The 22,392-nt window shown below is 39.4% G+C and overlaps 1 protein-coding gene across 1 annotated transcript in view; it reads right to left on the reverse strand.

Moving 5' to 3' along the window:
• Positions 1-22,392, reverse strand: part of cbx1a (chromobox homolog 1a (HP1 beta homolog Drosophila)) — a 99,688-nt gene that overhangs the window by 5,577 nt on the left and 71,719 nt on the right. Inside the window, exon 3 of the mRNA XM_041062372.1 lies at positions 131-402. Within this exon, the coding sequence (XP_040918306.1) occupies positions 131-402 (272 nt within the window). The remainder of the gene's footprint in view (positions 1-130; positions 403-22,392) is intronic.

Consider the following 22,392-nt stretch of genomic DNA (forward strand, 5'->3'; position numbering starts at 1 on the left):
CACATAGCAATTTTAACTAATAATGTACACACTAAAACAAAGCTTGAATTAACAAGAAAAAAAATACATCTGAGGGTCAAAAACACCAACATTTGAGATCACACCTTAGCGGAGACAAACTTATACTCACTCTGAGAAGCCCTTCCATTTCAAGAGAAACTCCACTTTGCCCTTCACCACTCGGCGGTCCAAAACCTTCTCCACCACATACTCCTCCTCTTCCTCCTCCTCTGCTGCTGCTGCTGCTGCTGCTGCAGGTGGTGGTGGTGGTGGTGGTGGTGCTGCTGCTGCTGCTTCGGCTGCTGCTTCGGCTGCTGCAGGTGCTGCAGGCTGCTCCTCCTCCTCAGCCTTCTTGCCTTTCTTTCCTGCTACGGTCGCCAGCTTGACGTCTGCTGAAGGCTTCTTGGATCCAAGAAGAAACGTGCAGAGATAATGACGTGTTCAAAATAATTGTGTTAAGTGAACTATATTTCCAGCATATTTTAATATTCAAATGTTCTGTTTGAATGAAAGTGGCAGGGCTAATGCATGACAACAAGGTGGCCAATATTGAGAACTTTCAGAGACTGAAAAAGTTTGAGAACCACTGATCTAATGTGTGATAGCTAAGCTGAAACTAGGGGGGTTTACCCAGATATCAGTTAGATTACCTTTTTTCCTCAAATTAAAAACCAGTAATCAATCAAAAAGCCAATGAACTCCTGGTGTCTGTCATATAATGGGAATGAAAGTTAAGCATGATGTACAATTCTACCACTTTCATTTAAGAAAATCAACAATATAATCATGTTATTTTCAACACTTTCCTGTTCTGAAATACTCATCTGAAGAATTATTGTCCTATTATAGTCGGTGTGTGTTAATGTAATTGTACAATGTTCAATATATGACAATAAAAGAGCCCTGATAACAGGACTGACAAGCTGACTCTCTCTTCCTTCCTACAGCACAGCCAGTGTGTAGTCTTTGTGCTTGCTAAGACCTACTTAGATATAAGCATCCATTTCTATGTATCACACAGACTTCAAAATACAGCACAACACCACCACCACCACAACAACAGAATATAATTCAAAGACAAAATGTTATGATGTGAGGAGTGTATATTATGCATCAGTAGCTAACAAGAGCGTACCACACGGCCAAAGGACAGAGAAAGGAGACGAGCGGTTAAGACAGAGAAGTTGTGTTGTGGATTAGGACCAAGGTACAGACCCCTGAGCCACTGGTCCAGACCACAAGGACTATATGGACCACTGGTTCATATTTAAACAGCTGAATAAAATAGCTACTAACATGCTATGTATAGAGATAGATAGAGAGAGAGAGAGAAAGAGAGATAGATAGACAGTCTCAACATGCGCACCCCGGCAAACAGAGAGGGACAGTAAAGAGACAGATAGGGATGCTAAAACCTTTATGGATTTTTTTGACGGTGCACTGATGTGGCAGGATTCCTCCCGGTGTTTCAGAAGGCTAGTCTGACTATGACAGACGTTATAACAGAGGTCTGCTGTCTGTGAGTGAGTGACTGTGTTTGTGAGTGAGTAAGAGAGATGTATATACTTAATGTTAGAGATCTTATGTTCTTATGAGAAGTGTAAAAATATTTTCAGTTAATTATGAAACTAACGGGACAAATTAGACTGTGCTGGCCCCATCTAACAGGAAACACGTTAGATAGATAGATAAACTATCTAGGTGTAACTACACTAACTTCAATATACAGTGCAACAATAAGGACAGGCCTATTCGATAATAGAGTATCGTTAGCAGACAAAAGATTATGATCTGACATTTTATGGTTAACTGCCAAGATGGCCAGAGAAAGGAGAAGTTTAGACCACAAAGACCACTTGCTAACTGGTCCGGACCATTAGCCTCAGTGCCTCAAGTGGTAGTGACCAGTGATCCGTGTTAGTGACCATGGTCAGTGGACAGACCACACAAACTACTTAACTCAATGCAACCCCTTCTCCTAAAGCCTGATTTCGCTTCTTCCCCTGTGCCATAAAGCTTCATTGTTTTTCAAAAACTATTAAAAACACATTATTGCTGCATGTTCTTTCATTAACATGAAAACACAGTTTATTTTGACTCAATTGCACATAGAGCATCCTGCTGGATTAGTTCACTGCTGAAAGTGCTCCTCAATCAAAGAGTTCTCTGTTTCAGCAACATTTGCAAAAACAAACAAACAAAAAATCCTGCACAGAGACCAGGTGTTTTAGGAAATTACAAATATGCAGATGAAACGAAATATTTGTGAGCTGTTTGCGGTCTTCAGTTGAACCAGTGGACTCAGGGATGAGCGCAACAAAGAGGAGAAGGACTAACACATTTATGGTTTTCATGCAATATTCTGACAATGAAAAGAACGTAAAAAAAATATCACCAGCCTTTAAACCAACTGTTTCAATGCTATTATTAAATACACACAATTTTGAGGCAGTGGACTAAACTATACACAGAACAATTGTTGTGGTTGTGTTTTAGTGCAACAGCAGTGACAGGAACTCGTTTAGACAACCAAATTACCCAAATATTACAGCCAGAGAGAAGAAACACGCAACCAGAATTCCCAAAAATCTAAATAAAATACTGCAAAGGATTCAGTCTCTAATGGATTTGACTTAATTTAATGGTGGACCACTTTTGCTGAACATGTACTTGATAAAACACATAAAACAGAAAGTTAAGCATTCAGTTTCCCATGCAACATGTGGGAGACAATGTTGCAACAACCTCTGTATGAATCCTCAGTCAAATTTTAGCATCGCCGAAAGAACCGGACACACGTGGTGGAACTGCAACAAGTTAACCTCAAAGTCCAGAGGCGACTGGAGTGTTTTATTGGCTCCAACAACCAGCCTGCTCAATCTGCTAACCAAAGAGTGCGATAAGTGATCAACGCCAGTCATTTTGAAACCCCAGAATGACGCCGCTGATGTGAAGAACCGATGAAACCACTTATCAAATAAAATGGATCCGAGCCAGTTATGATGAAAAAAAGAAAAGAAATGAATGGCTGCTTGTGAGTCGGGTTTGGTGGCTAAACTTTATCCAGCTCGACCGCTAAAACGCCGCTGGGTAAACACATTTAAACTAAGCCAATAACATACCAGTAGTTTTCCGTGTTCGCTCATGAACACTGACAACACGTAACTATAGTTATGTCGACCTGGCAGCCTGCAGCCTACGTGTTCTGGGTTGATATACCTGTGCTGAGTGTCGTTTAAATAACTGATGGTTTAGCAGGGAGAACGTAAAACGCCCCCCTCCATGTCTCCCGAATCACTGAGCTTAATTTACAGGCAGCAGCGAGCGGCAAACGCACACTGCGGCAGCCGCAGCTTTTCACACATGTGGACAAATTAAACCGCAACTCCAAAATTAAAGCAATGTTCTACACCGTAACAAACAAACAAAGGCTGTGTGTCCCGTCCAGTCTTTTATAGCAGAAAGCCAGCGTGCTGCACACCGTTTTTACATCATACCCGCGCACGTTGTAGCATCGCGCGCAGCACTTAACAGTCGACGAATGCCAAAATATATTCAAACCATTTCGTTTTACCGGATTCAGTTGCAGGGCACAGCAATTCACCAATACCCGAGCAAAGAGACAAGTCGGGCGGCCTGCCCCTGCAACCGGAGGGCAACATGGCTGGCATGTTTTCTCTCTGCAGCTAGCTAATAGGAGCCTTACCTTTACAGAGAATGCTTCGGATCGCGTGTATGAGCTAGGGGCAGGCCCGAGTGAAAAAAACTGATTTGTTCCTCTGTTGTAGCGGAGTTACAGGCCGAAGACGCGCCAGCTGCAACACAGAACTACCCAAGGACCTGGTGGCGTTTTTTCACGACTTTTTCACAGTGTGCTTTGCTGCTGAATCACACAATAGCCTCGGCGTCGCTAACAACCAGCACCAATCCCGTTCTGCCCGCCAACAGCAGCACCGGATGTGACGTCAGCAGAACAGTGTGAAGACTTGTGGGAGGTGAAGTCTTTGCTTGGTTCCAACAGCAAGTACCACGAGACCGAGTCTGTCCACAATTCAAACACTGCATCCGTCCCATGGGTGTTTAAGAGGACTGGATACGTTACGAGATGGCGTGCCATTAATTTGTTTAAAATTTTGAATGAGTGTTTGGTAAATTATTATTTTGTTAAAGCCCATAAATGCTAAATCATTCATTTAATGTTATTAAGTGAAAAAAGAACACATGCATAAATGTGAATTCTCCAGTTGCAGACCACCTTTCTTAGTATCTGAAATAGATTGCAAAGGGTGCATCCAAACACCGCACAATTTTAAAAACAAGAAAGCTTGTATAATGTTATATACAAGCCTTGATGTATATAGATAGAACATAAAAGTTTTTAGTCTCGTTCCTTGGCTCTGTTTGTTAGTTATTGTTATAAGCCTGTTCAATAAAAATTTTTTTTTTCTTTTTAAAGCCATCACATGCTGATTACCAGTACTGCACCATGGATCTGACTACACTACAGACAGGAGAAGGTGTCAGTAGGCCTGTACAGTGGTGCAGGAAGTGCAAGATGACACAAAAGTGGTGTCAGATGCAGACCTGCATTGCAATGAAGTAACACTAACCTGATAATGAGGAATCACAGGTACAACATCCAACTAATAGCCACTGCATTTCTATTGCAACACTGATTGGCTTGAAGTTTAGAGTCACGTCAGCCGTCCAACAGAACACCAAAAATGAGCCCTGGTCTGCGTGTGTGATCACCTCTGTTGTAACCTGTCCAGGCAAAAAGTTATCTGACCTCCAGTGAACTAATACTGCCACACTGCATGGCAGCCATACATTTTTTTATCATGTGCAAAGCTTCACATTGTAGTCACATGAACTTACTATAACAGTAAATAATATACTTATATTATACTTTATGCTTCCCTTAACTTTGGGGGCCTTGAAAAGGTGAGTAATGGTAGAAATGTAATAATGAGGGACCAGACTTGTCTCCCTTCTATTTCCACAGTCTCCAAATCTTATCTTATGATCTGAAGTGATCATTACCGATCACTTAAATGTTAATCTTTTTGTGTACCCTAAAGTAGTTTTAATCTTTTAATTATCACATACAGTCATGGAAAAAATTATTAGACCACCCTTGTTTTCTTCAATTTCTTGTTCATTTTAATGCTTGGTGCCACTAAAGGTATATTACCTGAAAATTACAATGAACACAACAAAAAATGCAGCTGATTACATAATACTTTGTCCTTTTTGACATGCTTAAGCTTAATTGTATTCCCAGGGTATATAAGAGGCCATTTCATGTCATAAGCAGCACTGCACATGCAAAGGCCAAGAGTGGTTTCGTAGCACAACTCAGAAGTTGTCAGCTCTTGCATAATGTCTAAAACAAAAGAATTATGTGAATCCACAAAGGCAGCCATGTTGGCACTGCTGGAAATTGGCACGAGTGAGAGACAGGTAGGCAAAAAACTGAAGATCTCCAAGACAGCCGTTCATTACACCAAGAAAAAACAAGCCGAACATGGTACTACCAAATTGCTAGCTGGTCGAGGCAGGAAACGTCTTTCTACCCCACGAGATGACCGTGCACTCATCCATTCCTGTGTCAGGATTCGTGGGGTGGATCAGTGATGATCTGGGGTTGTTTCATTATGGGTGGAACAGGGCAAATGCAATTCTGTGAAGGGCGAATGAACCAGGTCACATAAAGGGCTACTCTTGAAAACAGTCTTCTTCCATCAGCTGGAAAACTCTTTCCTGCCTCAAATGACTGGATTTTCCAACAAGACAATTCCCCTTGCCACACAGCAAGGTCAGTTAAAGCCTGGATGGAGAACCAGAACATTCGAACCATGCCCTGGCCTGCTCAATCACCAGATCTAAATCCAATTGAAAACCTCTGGAAAATCTTCAAACTCAAAATGGAGAACCACAAACCCAAAAACAAAGCAAATTTGTTTGAATTTGTGCAACAGGAATGGGCTGCTGTGACAGCAGAACAATATCAGAAGCTGGTGGAGAGCATGCCAAGACGCATGGCTGCAGTCATCAGAAACAATGGTTATGCAATCAAGTACTAACTCCTGTGTATATCATGTGACTAAAACAGACAGAAAAGAAAACATGGAATGACTAAAAGCACTGTTTTTGGCACTACAATGCCATAGCTATTGATGTAAGAACCTAAGTGATTTTGGTTATTATCAAGAAAACCATGAAAAATGGCTCTTAAATTAAACTCTTATGAGCTATTTTTGTTGTTATCATTATATTTGTCCAAACAAAAGTACCTTTAGTTGTACCAGGCATTAAAATGAACAAGAAATTGAAGAAAACAAGGGTGGTCTAATTATTTTTTCCATGACTGTATATGTTTAATATTCACATCCACATTATGAGTAAAAACAAAATCTTTGATAAGAGTAGGACTTTGGAGTTTTTTTTTCCATAAAGAAGCTAAAAATACCTTTTAGCAAACTGTAAGTGTGATTCTTCACTGCTGACTGAAGTGACTACTCAGTGTTGGCTATGACCATGTCTACCCACAATGCCCCTCCCTTTAAACCCTCAATCAGCCAAAGCCTCTAAATGTGTTGTGTCAGATTATAAAAAGTGCATCACATCAAACATCACAGCTTCATGCACACCTTGTCACGATTAAGACTATCAATCATTTATTGTGTCTGACATCGGGCCTCAATGCACTGACGCATGCAAGAGAAAAGGTTTCCCATGATGAATAGTGATGTTGACAATATGAAACATGCTGTTCGGGATGTTATTAATACAAATTTGTAAGGATTTAAAGAAGGATATAATATCTGCGGAGGCCATTTAAACTATCTGCATCTTGACTTGAGTGTGTATCTCCTGCCTCTGTTTATGTGACACTGCCATCTGCTGGTGACTTGTGAGCGGCTTAGGAAATCTGGAAAACCCCTTTGAATATGATCAGAAGTTGAGATCAAGTTCTAACACTTAGGGACATTTATGCATAACCCTACATCATTCTTAAATAAATGAGGAGACCATAATTTTACTCTGTGGAGCAAATTTTTGGTCTTAAATGTGTCAAAATTCTAATTATGGTGTAATTTTGTTCTTATGCCCGGAAATAAGAAGTGCAGTGTATTACATTTCTAATTGTTAAAATGTGATCTCAATTCCCAGATCATTTCAGAGAGCCACAGAGGTATCCCCAGTCTGTTAGCAGTGAGCAGCAAAGATAACAGCTACACACATTTCATAACCTGGATGATGATAAGTTGATGAAAGACATACAATGTATCCCAATACACTCACAACTTTTACTTTTGAAAGTGAGAGACTTCAGTTTTGGATCTTTAATAAATCAGCAAAAAAAAAATTCTAATTTTTTCAATTTGTTACTGTGAGTTACAGAATGTAGATTGATGAGCAAAATGCCAATTTTATCAGTTTAAAATGAAATCTATTTAATATCCCACAATAAAATAGGCAAACAAATAAACACAAAAGTAAAGCTTTTCAAAAGTAAAACATTATATAATCACCAATTGGCATATCCAGTTCAAAAACATATGGGTCTGATTCAGTGGTGTCATACTGCTGTAACCCTGGGCACAGGCTGATGATATTGGCTTTATGCTGTAATACAGAAACTTAGCCTCTTCTTTTTTTCTTCATCTTCTTTTTCTTGCTTCAATTTATTTTAGCAGCTTGTTGATACTGACAGAGGATGTTCACATCATATTTTGTGGCTCTAGTGCTTCTCTTAACCACCAGATGGTGCTTGGGAGCCAGTTTATCCTCCAGCTTGGTCATCCAACCCTGTACCATCACAAGCATTACTCACATGTGAATTGGTAATGGTTAGATACCACAACTGTCACCACTAGCAACTATAGAACTCTTACCACTATCACAACTACTATAGATGAGTTTGAGAGCAGCATCATCATGGGGATTTATCTGTAAACCTGAAGTAGAAATTGAGCCAAAATGAAATAAGAGCTTCTGAGGAGATCAGTGTGAAGAGTTTCTTTTGTGCCTGAAACTATGAGTAAAGTAGAGGAGGACAATGTCCACTGTCTCAAACTGGAAACCAGCTGTCAGAGCACAGTATTAGCTGTTCGCTCCAGAGATCTGGTCACTGTTCTGGATTTTATGAAGGCTGTGGATTGCTTTACTCTGACACTGCAGGAATGAACGCCTGCTTAAAGGTAAGACTGTGACTGTGTGTTTAAGGTTGCCTGATGAATTTGTCTCATGTCTGTCAGACAGCAGCCCTTCATGCTTAAATGCTGACTCCTGAGTAACATGTCTTACAAACATTTTCATTGTGAAAGTGAGAGGGAATCTCTGCTCTGAAGCACAAAGTCAGCTGAAAAGGCTGAAAATGCTGAAAAATTACAGACTGCTGGTATGTAACAGTACCAGAGGAAATTTCAGCTCTGTAAAATAAACAATAAAAATGGCGAAAAGCATGAATTTCATTTCGTTTAACAAACACAAATGTGATAACTTTGAAAAATTCTAAGTGTATCCTCCATGGAAAATCAAATTACTCAAACCTCACATAAAACACAGTTAAACCACAGTCTGCAGGTGACATGATGTACAGTGAGTGGCACCTGTTCTGTCACTGTTCCCACTGAATTCTTTAACAGTGTCTTCAGAATATGTAAACAACAGCAAAAAAAAAAACAAAAAAAAAAACAAAAAACAAAAAAACAAAAAAACAAAAACAAAAAACAAACAAAAAAAACCCTGCAACTATTCTAGCTTAAGAGATGCTCCCATGTGTTGTCAGTAACATTAAAGAATCTATCAATTTTTTAAAAGAAATATTTGTGTAAAATTATTATTTTATGCTATTACAAAATATTACATTTGTGTTGAATGTAGGAAATAAATAGTGTTTTCGTTTTTATTATTATTATTATTATTATTATTACTATTATTATTATTATTGTTATTGTTATTATTGCTGCTGTTATTATTGACACAGTGTCATTTAATTGTATTCGTTTCAGGACATACAACCGTTTTTATTTTAGTTTACTAAAGTAAAATAATTAACCAACTTACAACATAGTGCTGTTTAATTAATTTTGAATTTAGTGTTTTGTTATTTATTATACAACAAAAATCACATTATAACATTTTATTTTTCTAGGGTATACACACACACACACACACACACATACACACACACACTCAGGTCAATGGGTGTATGTACATGTAAACATGTAAGTGTATGTAGATTTACTTGTGTATATGTATTTTATTTAATATGTACTATATATTATATATTATATATTATACAGTATATGTATGAATGCTAATATGCATCTTACATTGGACACAGGATAAAACACAGAGCACATAAACACACAGATACAAGGTTCAAATGAGCAGGAAACAAATTAGAATAGAATGTTGAAACAATTTGAAAATAAGCTTCACTCTTAATAAAAATGTAAAATCATAAAATAGCTTTAAAAAAATAGGTTTTAAATGTGTGTATGTGCTCATGTTGTCTTTTCCTGCTCCTGCACCTCATATAAAAATACATGTAGCGCACACACATGAGGTTACATAACCAACACAAAAGTTTGACTGTTCAGTATATTTAAATTTATTCAATATTCTCTGCCTTCACTCTGTTTCCAACATTTTTTCTTCATATTATTAACAGCAGCATGACAACAAACAGTGACTCTGGTTGTTACAGGGAGTCACAGCAGGTTGATGTAATGTCACTTTCTAACAGCAGATGGTGCAGCGCTGCACAGCTTCAGCCTGTTCTCTGTGTTTGTCCACAATACTCAAGCTGCTCTACATAAAAAATAAACGTTACAGTGTTGCCATAAATGTATTTTGAACATTGAACATTACTGAAGACACGTGGGGGCTTTGAGTCAAAGTACTGAGACTTCATGGAAAAATATTCCTTTACAAGTAAAAGTTGTCCATTGAAAGTTAAACTGAAGTAAATGTACAGAAATATTGTCAAGTATCATTATGTTAATAAAGTATAAAAAGTACAAATTAAGAAAAAATGTAATTTTCTCTCCGGCATACTACATCACTATATCATTCAGTTATTGCTACTGTTGGACTGATGTGCAAGCAGCATTTTAAGGGTTTTACAAGATTAATGTGGAGCTATTTTACCTATTGTTTGAACAACTAGATAGGAAAAAAAAAGACAGGAAACAACACAAAAGGACCAATTTAAGGTTGAGATGCCTTAAAGTGTTCATTGTTTACATATGAGCGGGGGAGTTAAAGTGTTGTGCACAACATCACGCACTGCTACACACCGCAATGTATTGGTCTACAAAGGTCTGAAAAGAGTGTAAACCTGAACCCGCTGTCACAGAAAAAAAAATCAGAATAAATGTATGAAGGTCCCATGTTTAAAGTTTGAATTAGTTATGAAAACATACGAGCTTTAAAAAGTTGAAGAAGAGGGGGCTTGACTATTCCACCAATTCACTTCCATTATGAATAAAGTTGGAAAAATTATGAAAATGGATTCAAAAAGCTGAATACATCCAACAACATAGAAAGAAAAGGAACATTTTTAAGTATGAATGAGCAGAAAGGCTTTGAAAGAGGTTGAAAAAGCTCCGTTTATTTCAAAAATGGAGAAAATGCTGAAAAATGTCTTAATGGATGCACACTATTCCTAAAGCTAGGTCCAAATTCAATGCTAAGCCATCTCTAGTGTTCACAGACACAGACACGCACATACACATACACACACACACACACACACACACAAAACAACAAACAATCATAATCATTCTCTATCGAACATATGTGACCTCTAACTGTTTGATCAATATTAATGAGCTGTTTAACCATCATCTGCACACACAAACACTTACTCCGTGTGTGTGTGTGACAGAGCAGCGCTATGAATATTGACACGTGCAATGGCGTGTATTATTTGTAGTGTAGTCCCTATAACTAACACACACACACACACACACACACACACACACACACACACACACAGTGGAATTGTGGAATTCTTGACTTGAACCTTGACCCTGCAGCTGTAAGCAGAGAAGGATGGGGAATCTGCTGTGAGAAGGGAACTGAAGAAACCATTTGTCTGGTCTCTTCTCCCTCCCTTCACTACTATCAGTGAGAGTAATACAGCAGGTTTCAGAGGTGGAAGCAATGAATTACATTTACTTTCCTCCTTGCTTCTTCTTCTTCTTTTTTTAACCTACTTTTAGCATGTATGCACTACACTGTGCGTACATGCATACTCTATATCCACTGGTGGAGTGTCAGCACAGAACAACCTGTACTCTTTGGTATGAACAACCTTTAAGGGTTGTTAGGTCTCATCCACTTAAACAAGTAGTTCTTATTACCCGCAGAAGGAGATTTATTTTCACAGTCAGAATACATTCCACAAACAACAAACACAAACTGATATGCTCAAAACATGAACTATACACTTGGTCATATGTGCACATTCATGCCCCTGCCCGTATCCCTTGCCTGCAAGAAAGCCTGTTAATTTGTATTCTTTTTCACTCTGTTTACCTGTAATCTCAGCTCTGTAAAATCTCAGTGTCATTAGATAAGTTTGCCAGTTTCAAATAGTTTAATTGCCACTTTGAGAACTCATAATCATGACTTCACTTGACTAAATTTCCAATGGATCTGAGGTCACAGGATTTAAAACTGAGAGGGTGTGGTTAACAGTGTCGCCTCACAGAAGGAAGGTTCTGGGTTTGAATTCTGGGGCCTTTCTATGAGGAGTTGTGCCTGCATATGTTTTTCCCAGTTTCCTCCTACAGTCCAAAGACATGGTTAGACAGGTTAACTAGCAACACAGAATTGCCTGTAGGTGTGAATGGTTGTTTGTCTGTGTGTGTCAGCCCTGTGATAGACCTGTCCATGGTCTACCGCGCCTCTTGCCTTGTGTCAGCAGGGGTCAGCTCCAGCCTCTCCACCACCTTTAAGGATAAGCAGGTATAGGATGGAAGGTATCAGAACTGAATGGGATTTTATACTTGCAGCATAAGAAATACCGATGATTATTTATTAGTTTCTGGGAGCCTCCAAACTTGAAATGTTCTAACTACAGCTCCCCCATAGATGGAGGCCTTTATGTGTCTTTGTTTACATGATGTGTGATGAGTTAGATAGTCTTCTCTCTGATCAAAATGAAAACAGTGAAAATCATGACGAAGACACATCCTACAGTCTTATTGTGTACAGCACTTCAGCCACAGGAGTCATATTAAGGAACACTGCTTCCAGGTTTATTGTGCCTGGTAGCGGTACAGCAGAAGTAGTCACAAGGGGAAAAAATTACACAATAAATGAGAAACTTGATAGAAATTAAAATCTAAACTCATTTTTATGCTTCCGAAATGCTTATGGTGGAACCTCCAGCATGAGGTGTTCATGACCTCTGTGCTGTTTTTGACAATCAGCTGTAACAGCAGAGAGAGAAGCAGAATACAGCAGAATGAAGCTTAATGCAATTAACTCCAAGTTAACTCCAATTTCTCTGATTACCACGTCTCTCCTTTCTCTGTGACGCCTCTGGCTTTTCACTCTGGCTGTTGGAGACAGCTGAACACATTTACATTCTGACGTGGTCGGACAGCACAACATAGAAACTAGTTATATTCAAGCATAGCCATGCTTTACTTCTACCTTTGCTATTGACAGACACTCATAATATACAGTGCCATAGTTGGCCCGTATCAGGTATCAACACAGGTTATTTTGTAGCATCTGAACACTGGAATTTTCCTTCTGAGAAGAAACTTCAGAGGATCTGAAATTATAGATCTGTAATGTATCTGACACAGTCCAGAGTTTTAGTTTAGAGTATTATATACCAGTATTTTTCTAAAGCAGTGGAAAGCAAGAACTACAAGAATGAGAAATATATGAGGAAGAGATGAGAGGGGAAACACGGGAGATGCACTGAAATGGAAACAAAGAGAGAAAGTGATGGAGGGATGAGAAAAAAAGAGTGAGAGAGATTTTCATCAGCGGCAGAGAGGCACCTCATTTTTCCTCCCGACCTCACAATGACCTGGCAATGGATGGAGAGAGAGAGATAATGGAAGAGGATAGATAGGATAGAGGGATAGACAGTGGAGGGAGTGGAGGGAAACAGATATCAAGAAGGAACACACACGCACAAACACACACAGGTAGTTATTGTTAGTCATTTTTTCTCCCCAATTTCCAATCTAATGAAGACACTCATTGGGTCATGAATGCTGGAAAAAGAGGGTGAGAGAGAGAGAGAGAGAGAGAGAGAGAGAGAGAGAGAGAGAGAGAGAGAGAGAGAGAGAGAGCTCGGGGGCGTGACGATCTTTCGCAAGTTACCATGACAACACACATATATGTCATGTGTTCAGCCTTAGGGAGAGGGTTACTCTGTGTTTGTGTGTCCATGGGTGTACGTTCATACAACACATATCTGAACTTTTAAGGCATACAAACGTGTACGAGTAATTTAAATGTATTGTCATTTTTCCCGTTGTCGTCTTCGTTCTACTTTTAACTTTTGCTGCATTTTCTCTTTTTTATTTTTTCTTCTCTTGATTCTGCACCTTCCTTCAATTTTATCTTGTTTTCTCCTTTTCTGTTCTTCTCACTTGTTTTCTATAAAAAAATAGTAATAGCAGTAAAAGTGCAATAAAAGTTCTCTTTCTCTCTCTCTCTTTCTAAATCTTTGAGTGTTCCCAGGAGCACAGTGGCCTCAATAAATGTGAAATGGAAGAAGTTTTGAACCATCAGGACTCTTTGCAGAGTTTGCTGTCCGGACAAACTCAGATAAGAAGTCCCCACGGTCACTCTAACACAACTTCAGAAGTCCTCTGTAGGAGTGGGAGAAGATGCTGGAAGGACGACCATCAGCACTCCATCAGTCAGGCCTTTATGGTAGAGTGATTAGACTGAAGCCACTTTGAGTGAAAGACCCCTAGGAGTTTGCCAAATAGCATTTAAAGATGCTTTATGTAAGATTTCTTGCCAGCACCACCTGTTCCTGGCAAGAAATGTGGATGAGAACATGAGGAAAAAGCTTCTTTGGGCTGATGGGACAAAAATTCAACTCCTTGGACAGAACTCCAAACAGTATGTCCGGCAAACACCAGGCACTGCTCATCACCTGGCTAATACCATCCCTACAGTGAAGCATGGTGGTGGCAACCTCATGTTATATATATCTGAACAAGTGGACTGTCTGCAGACAGAAAGCATTCAGCATCTCTGTATTAATAAGACAAAATGGACATGTTTAGTGTTCACAAAGACCAGATGTTTCACTGAGACAGTGATTCTGTCAGATAGGATGATCAAGTATTAGTCAGTCTCTTAATCTACTCATCTTTAAGTGCATCTCTCGCCTCTCTTTCCTTTCCTTTTTTGACCTCTTCACTTTTCTTCTTCCGCCTCCTGTCTTTTCGCTCCTCCTCTTCTTTTTTTCCCAGTGTTTAACCTGAAAGCTATGCTGATGTGAAAGAACTGGATGCATTATAAGGCTGTGTATTGTGAAGCAGTGGCACGAGTCTATGTCGATGCTTTATTATTTTTTAACTGTGATGCGTGAAGTTTTGTAAATTTCTACAGATAAACACGTTTTCTTTCTCTTTGAGCCAGAGCAACCAGAAGGTGCTCCTTTGGTATATCTGCACACAAACACACACTCGCATACACAAACGCCTTAATGCATGGCAGCATGCTGTGCTGCGTGCCCCCAGGGTGTGTGTTGTGTGTGTGTGTGTGATGGAGTATAGGAAGAGAGTCATTGCCCTGCTGCTGAACCCACTACGTTTCTGTCTTCCTCTTCCATGTCTCTCTCATGTCTGATGTATGCTGCACAGTGATTGCAGCCCTGAAACCTTTCCCGTACGTCTTCACTTCCAAAACATCCAAACGAAATAAAGGAATTTATGGAATAAAAGTAAAGATAAGCCCTGTGGGCGAGTGTGGGTGTGTTCGCCTCCTGCCTTCTTTCTTTCTCTTTTCTAACAATGTGAAGCTGTCCTTATACATTTGAAAATGTTAATATATAGCCACTTATGTGGCAGAGAACCATAAAACACACAAACAAGCACATTTACTGCTGTTGGAGCCTCTCTGCATACAATCTGCCCCTGAGAGATGGTGATCAGCCTGTTGTTTTGCACCTGTTCTGGTTGACACTTACCAGTAAAGTATGTTCAGAGCAGGGACTGGGTACTCATCATGTTTGCATTTTCAACCATAATCCCAGAATGTGAATGGATGTGCTCAGTCATCCAGGTGATGACTATTTTAATCCCTCTGTTATCAGTTATTGGTGAAGTACTGTAGATAAATAGTCACAGGTTTGACAGGGGCACAGATGCAAAAGGACGGCATCGCTTCTGTGAGGCTTGGATACAGCTGTAGTTTGAGCTGAATGCTAATGTCAACATGCTAACGTGCTCACACTGGCAATGCAATGCCTTTTTCTAGTTATAATTTCTAGCTATAATTTTTACCATGTTCTTAGTTCAGTGTGCTAGCTTGCTAACATTTGGTAATTAGCACAAAACACAAAATACAGCTGAGGCTGATATGATTGTAATTAGTCTTGCAGGCATTTGGTCATATACTTATGGGAAAAATTAAAGTTTTAACTTTGTGATGGTGTTAGATGAAAAGTCAGACTATCACCAAAGTCAGTAGGAGTCATCCACTGAGCACCATGAATTTCTGTGCAAAATGTCAGACATGGCTAAAAACAACAGTAGATAAATAATCACAATTCAAGAAGTTTTATCTTGAATTAAAGTTCTTCTCACAAGTTTTAATGTTGCATTAACTGACCCCCCATGGAGACAGAAAAAAACAAGCTGTAAACACAACATTAAAGATTTGTCACCTTATAAACTTGAAATGGCTGACACAACAGAAAACTGTTGCCTATTTAAACATCCAGCAGGTATGAAGCAAGGTTATCATTCATTTGAAGCTGTGTTTTAGTTGACTTGAGATAACTGGGTCCCCTCACTCTGTTTTGGCGTCCATCAACTGTTTTGTTTATCAGAGCTGCCTGCTGCAACTGCAAACCATGATGTCGAGAGCGGAGACAAAATCAAAGAAACAAAAATAATAGTAATAATAAAAAAAATAATGTACATAAACGGATGTAGTTTTTTTGGAGTAGCCCTAACCATATGGACACCAGAGAATATATACGATAGCAGAGGGGCTGTGAATATCTAAATACATTCAGATAAAAACATAGAACATCAGTCACTCAGTGGGGAAGAAATGTGGAAGACCAACTGAAAACTTTGAACATGACGAGAAACTAATCAAGTGTAACGTTATGAGACATCACGCCACTCATCACATTACTCGTCAAATCACTTATCATAGTCAGTTATAAGGAGTTGGTACTTTGAGTCTTTGATTCATGTTACTTGAATTGTAGGGGTGGTGTTGATCAGATGTAAAGACAATATGGACTATGGCTCTCTCTGTGTTCTGACCTGGATTTGAACCTAGACTAACCCTCAGCTGACCTTCCAAACACAATGGTAGTCAGTTAGTCAGCATATATTTTTGAGGAGAAGCATGGCTGCCTCGGTTGCTGCTGCTTTGTTGTTCTGAACCTTCATGTTGTGAAAGTGTGGCAACCGTGTCAGCAGCAAACACTGAGTCATAGAATGTCTGAACATCCATTGTCTGAACATCCTCACAAGACATGCAGTTACAGCTGATATTAGTTTTGTAAAATGAGAGTAAACTGACATATTAGACACTGAGATGTGTTCTCTGGATGTTCCAGTGACATTGAAATATATGATTACCATCATCAAGTTATTCTGCTATGGTTTTTGCACACTCAGCCGAATTTGCCAAGCCCACATGTAAAACACCTTCTTTGTGTTTTATAAAATGGTACAAATGATGTCCTGGTCTGACCTGGACAGTAGACATGCTTCAAGACAATCCAAACAAACTCAACAGGAGTAAGTGCAATACACTGAATCGATACTGAAATACAACATTTTATAAAATCACAACAAGGGATACAGGGGTATTAATGTACCTTATGGAAGGTATTCGTCGTATTAAGTTTATCAGGGAAAAACATGTCCGTGCTGTGATTACAGGTTGTTTTGCTGCACTCAAGCAACCAAAAAAATCGTGCAACTATAAAACAGCAAATAAAAATCACATACAGTGTCAGCAGTGGAAAGGAATGCAGCATTGACATATTTCTGCCTATGAAGTTGGTATGGTCTATTGGTATGTTATTTACACATCCAGCAGACACAGAGTAACATTAGCATTCATTTGGAGTCATGCCTGTCCATAAATATAGTTCACAGTTCAAGCCCTATGTTCTTTCTCCTTTGTGCTCTGCTTTGGTCTTCACCAAGTATGGAAAAAAAGAGGTTTAAAAGCCTTGTGGTCTTGAATAAAATGGCAGAGCTGGGTGATAATTCTCTGTGGGTGTGTCACAAGGGGCAACATCTTTAATCTAATCTAATCTAATCTAATCTAATTTAATCTAATCTAGTCTAATCTATAAAATAATCTAATCTTATTTTATTCCATAATGCTGATAATTAGCAAATAAAAACAAGCTGTTGTCCAGCATATGTTCATTTGAAGCTGGCTCGTCAACATGTCAGGTTTATTGTGCTTGATTAAGTGTATTAAGCAGCTGAATTATTGGGGAGACTCTCAGTGGTACCTGCCCACTGACCCCTCTCTGAACCTGAGGGTGTGTGTGAGAGTCAACCCCAGGATGAACCCGGCTGCTATCAAAAGTCAGGGTTGAAGGCCAGGTCGCTGTGCCTAAGCAGAGGGGTAGTGTTACAGGCCAGGTCACTGAGCTGTTGAAGGATGCACTCTCTGTGAGGGCAGAGCCACCTGCTGGGAAAACGGGGTCACTGCTACCATGACAGTGCAGTGTTGCCCTATTCCAGTTTGGGTTTCATGAATCTGCTGATCAAACTAAAACAAGATTGTCATCAATAATCATCATCATTATTCCTCTTATTATTATTATTGTTAAATAGGGCTGCTGTCATTTCTGCTATTATTATTGATAAGTTCTTGAACACAACAGTGTATACAACTCTTCCTGGTCTCTCCCCAGTTTCTCTCCTCTAAGCCCAACAAGTTAAGGCAGATGACCCCCCCCCCCCCCCCCCCAGTCTGGTTCTGAGATTTTTCCTCTCCACTGTCACAAAGTGCTTGCTCATGGTGGGAAATGTTGGGCTTCTCCCCAGAATTTTGTAAAGTCTTGACCTTCCTCTCTAAAGTTCCTTGAGATAATATATGTTGTGATTTGAAAATACTCTCTACAATACTGGCAAAAACACTAGCTCCTTTAAACTGTGCAGAAATACTGTAAAAATGTCAACAGTAAAATCATCTAAAAACTGAAAAAATAAAACAAGTAAATGAGAATTAAAAAGTGTCCATATAACAGAAGACTGTGACAGAAACATATCATGTGTGTTAAATGTGTTTGCATATATAATATATAATACAGACATTTAACAATATTTGTGTGCAGAGAATCTGTATTTGACCATTCACTGACCTTGACGGAGGTTTGCCTCTGTTGCCATGACAACGTAGTGACCCCAGACTGACCCTTGCACTGGTCACCGTGGCCACTGGCTGACCCCCTCCTAAGGCATTATGGATCGACGTGTGTATGTGCATGTATGTGTGTGTGTGTGTGTGTGTGTGTGTGTGTGTACACTGAAGACCTGTGACCTCTGGACTTCCCTCTCTAACACTGTGACTAAATACTCATTGAAACAATATAGACTCAGTGAGTGACTGGCTCTGGTGTGTGTGTGTGTGTGCGTGTATGTATGATTCTTGTGTTGCTTCTACAGCGTCTCATGGACACTGATGAACTGTATTCTGAATCAAACTACAGCATCTTCAGTTCCTGTATCACTTAGAAACCAGCAGTGAGAAGGACAAAGGTCAAAAGTCACAGGAGGATGATTGTTGATGGAGAGTCGTTAAAGTGTTATTGTTTTTTTTTTTTTTCCACCAGATGGCATCAGGGAGCAGCACAGAGTACACTGTTCTTTTTAATTTAACTGAATTCTATGTTATTTTAGGTTTTGTAGGAAACCCATCATGTAGCTGCTCCTGGCCAACAGTCTTCAGGCTTTTCAGCCACGCTAATTACAAGATCACTGTCACGACTATGGGGAGCAAGGACTAGGACCCAAACGCAAAAAAGGTAGAACTAAAAGTCTTTTAATTAACCAAAAATCACTGGAAGAGTCCAGGGCCAAGAATCAACACTCAAATAACCAAAAATACAAAAGTCCTTACTTGAAAACAGAAAAAACAATGTAAGTCCATGAGGTGGGGAAAAATGCAAGGCACAGGTACGGGATCAAACACGGGGAAGACACAGACTCAGGTACAGACTTGGGTATCAACACAGGCATGGAAACGGGCATGAAAACAGGCAGAGAACAGACATGGAACACAGACGAACCGACAAGAACACTGAAAAGACGAGACTTAAATACACAAGGCAATGGGCAACAGGTGAAACCAATTAGGGTGGGGCAGACAATCACAAAGGAGGGAAACAAGACAAAGACAGGAAGTAGAACAAGACAAGATACACAAGGGCAGTGATTTCAAAATAAAACAGGAACTATAAACAAAACTTAACAAACTAGAGTTCAAAAGTCCACAAAAGAGTTCAGAACATAAAAGGATTCCCAAAAACAGCCCCCTTAGGGGCTAGTCATGACAATCACATAAACAATACTGCTTATTTATTTGTTTGTCGCTGTGAAAAGATTATTCACGTCAACTAGATTCTTCAGTGTGGTGTGGTGATGCTAGTCTTTTTCACTGAAGATATCTGACAGATCACAGTAGAAAGTATCAGCGCAGGGCTAATAAAATGAATGATGGATGAATCTGGCTCACTGTAACGCCGCCATGGCTCATAAAGTGCATTTCCATCCAAGCATTTTTATAAGCAACTTCAATTTCAGCATTTCCCATTCTGCATTTTATGGCATTTTAAAATTTGCACAATAAAAAAAATAAACTGAGTGGAAATACAAAAGAAATCAAAATACAGCAAAAATAATTTGGCTGCAGTTTAAAAGTTGGTGTAAATGTTTTGACAAAAGCAACATGTAAAAAAAGTGCAATGGAAAAAGGATTTGCAATGAAATCATGACATACATGAATCTATTTTACACAAACTTCCACTTCCTGAGACAAAAAAATATGGCAGATGAAAACATCTGATCTGTGTGTAGAGATGAGGAGATTTTAAAACGTTTCCACATGGTTTGAGGTTAGACTGGAGCCCTCACCCTCACATTGATCTAACATTAGCTTGAATAAATCTAACCTCAGCAACATATTACATTACAGCAACATACATATTGACCCTTAAATGGTTGTCATCATCTGCTCATATTCACATAACAGTCGTGGATGAAAACTCACATTAATTTGCATTTTCTTTTTGCAAATTCTTTTTGCTAATTTGTGTGGTATCGACATGTATATATCTGGGGTCAAAGCCTAATGACTCTTGAATAGAATGGAGCTCTGTCTTATTGGAAAAAAACTCTTCTTTTCCTTGTTATGAAAGGTCAAAGTCTGCTTTGAAAATGGCCTTTAGTATGTGGACTGTTCTGTTATTATGCCCAGGTTACCACAACTGGTAACTTGTTGCTAGGCTACCACATATAAAATGCATATGGACCTTAAGTAAGCAACAGTCACATTAACACACTCAAGACAAAATTAGAAATGGTCCAACAACAACATACTGAAGACAAAGGTTAATTACTTAGCGTCCTTCATTCTTCAGTTTTGAGTGATACACACAGTGAAGTCTTCAAGAGATTAAATTATTGATTGCTTTATTGATTGAACCAATTTGCTGACGTCAGCCTTGTTAGTTTATTGGAATGGCACCAATCACAAAAAGGGAAATAAGCAAAGTAACTGCTCTATAACACAAACATCATAATATAGTGTACATTCATAGTGCTGTCATCAACAAAACTACCTTCTTTGTGAAAAATAATTTCGTTGTACTGTCAGAGTTCAAACTAACTCTGTGGGAGCTCTTCATGGACATCAGAGAAGACAAATAAACACATCAGGTTCAGTAATGTGCAGCATGATTAATGTGGGTCCATGTAACACCAATGATATAACAGCTGTTTACATTGCTTTCATTACTCTGACTCCCCAGCTACAAAAATAGCAACAGGTAAGGTGAAATGAGCAGTCTGTTGTTATGGAAACAAGGTGTATTACAGGTTTTGTTAAGAAAAAAAGAGAGAGAAAGCCATGTGTGAACAGAGTCTCAGCTCATTCCTGTCTCCTGCATCACACAGTACGGTGAAGAGAAAATGTGATTTACTGTACGTTTAAAGGAAGATGAGAAAAAAGAAAGAAGAAGGGAGGGAAAAGCAGACATGGGAAAGGCCTGGGAGAGAGGAACAGTGATGAGAGGAAGAGGGAGGAGAAGCTGAAAGAGTAATGATGGAGAAGATGGAGGGATAGAGAGAGAGAAAGAGAGAGAGAGAGGAGGAGGGAGGGGTAAGGAAAGCAGATGAATGATGCTATTGGACAGTATTTCATGTCCGACTGTGCTGCCTGCCACTGAGCTCGCAGCAGGGTGCGTGTGTGTGTGTGTATACGTGTGTGTGTGAGTGTACGTGTGTGTGCTCATTCTCATGGTTGTCTTTGGGTTTCATATGGAAAATGGTGCATGTGTGTGCGTATACATGAGAGCGAGCATACGTTATCCTTGGGTTACAAAACCAGAAATGTGTGTGTGTGTGTGTGTGTGTGTGTGTGTGTGTGTGTGTGTGTGTGTGTGTGTGTGTGGGTGTGGGTGTTTGTGTGAGTGTGGGTGGGTGTGTGCCCACTGTGAGATTAATTCAGCCCAATTAATTGGGTTGAGATTAAAAATGAGATGAGGACACAGCTGAGCTCATCCCTGCTTCCTTCCCTGATTATCCTCTTCTTACCTCCTCTCCCTCTTTCCATCCTTCCCTCTTTTCCTCGTTCCTTCTTCCTCTCGTTTTCTCCTGCCCATTGAAATAGTCATCACTTTTAGATTTTCTGTGGTTTGTATTTTGCACAACACACACATCTGGAACTCTATAGTTCCACTCGACACAGAGGGCTTTCTACAAAAAAAATGCCCTCAGAGGATAACATGCAGAGAGAGGTGTGATGTGAAGAAATAATAGATGTGTGTGTGTGTGTGTGTGTGTGTGTGTGTGTGTGTGTGTGTGTGTGTGTGTGTGTGTGTGTGTGTGTTGATGTGAGATGGAAAGATGAAGTGTTTAAACGATGACCTTTTCTGAGAGAGGAGATGGACCAGTT

Source organism: Toxotes jaculatrix, chromosome 18 (assembly GCF_017976425.1).
Source record: "Toxotes jaculatrix isolate fToxJac2 chromosome 18, fToxJac2.pri, whole genome shotgun sequence".
In the NCBI taxonomy this organism is placed as follows: Eukaryota; Metazoa; Chordata; class Actinopteri; family Toxotidae; genus Toxotes; species Toxotes jaculatrix.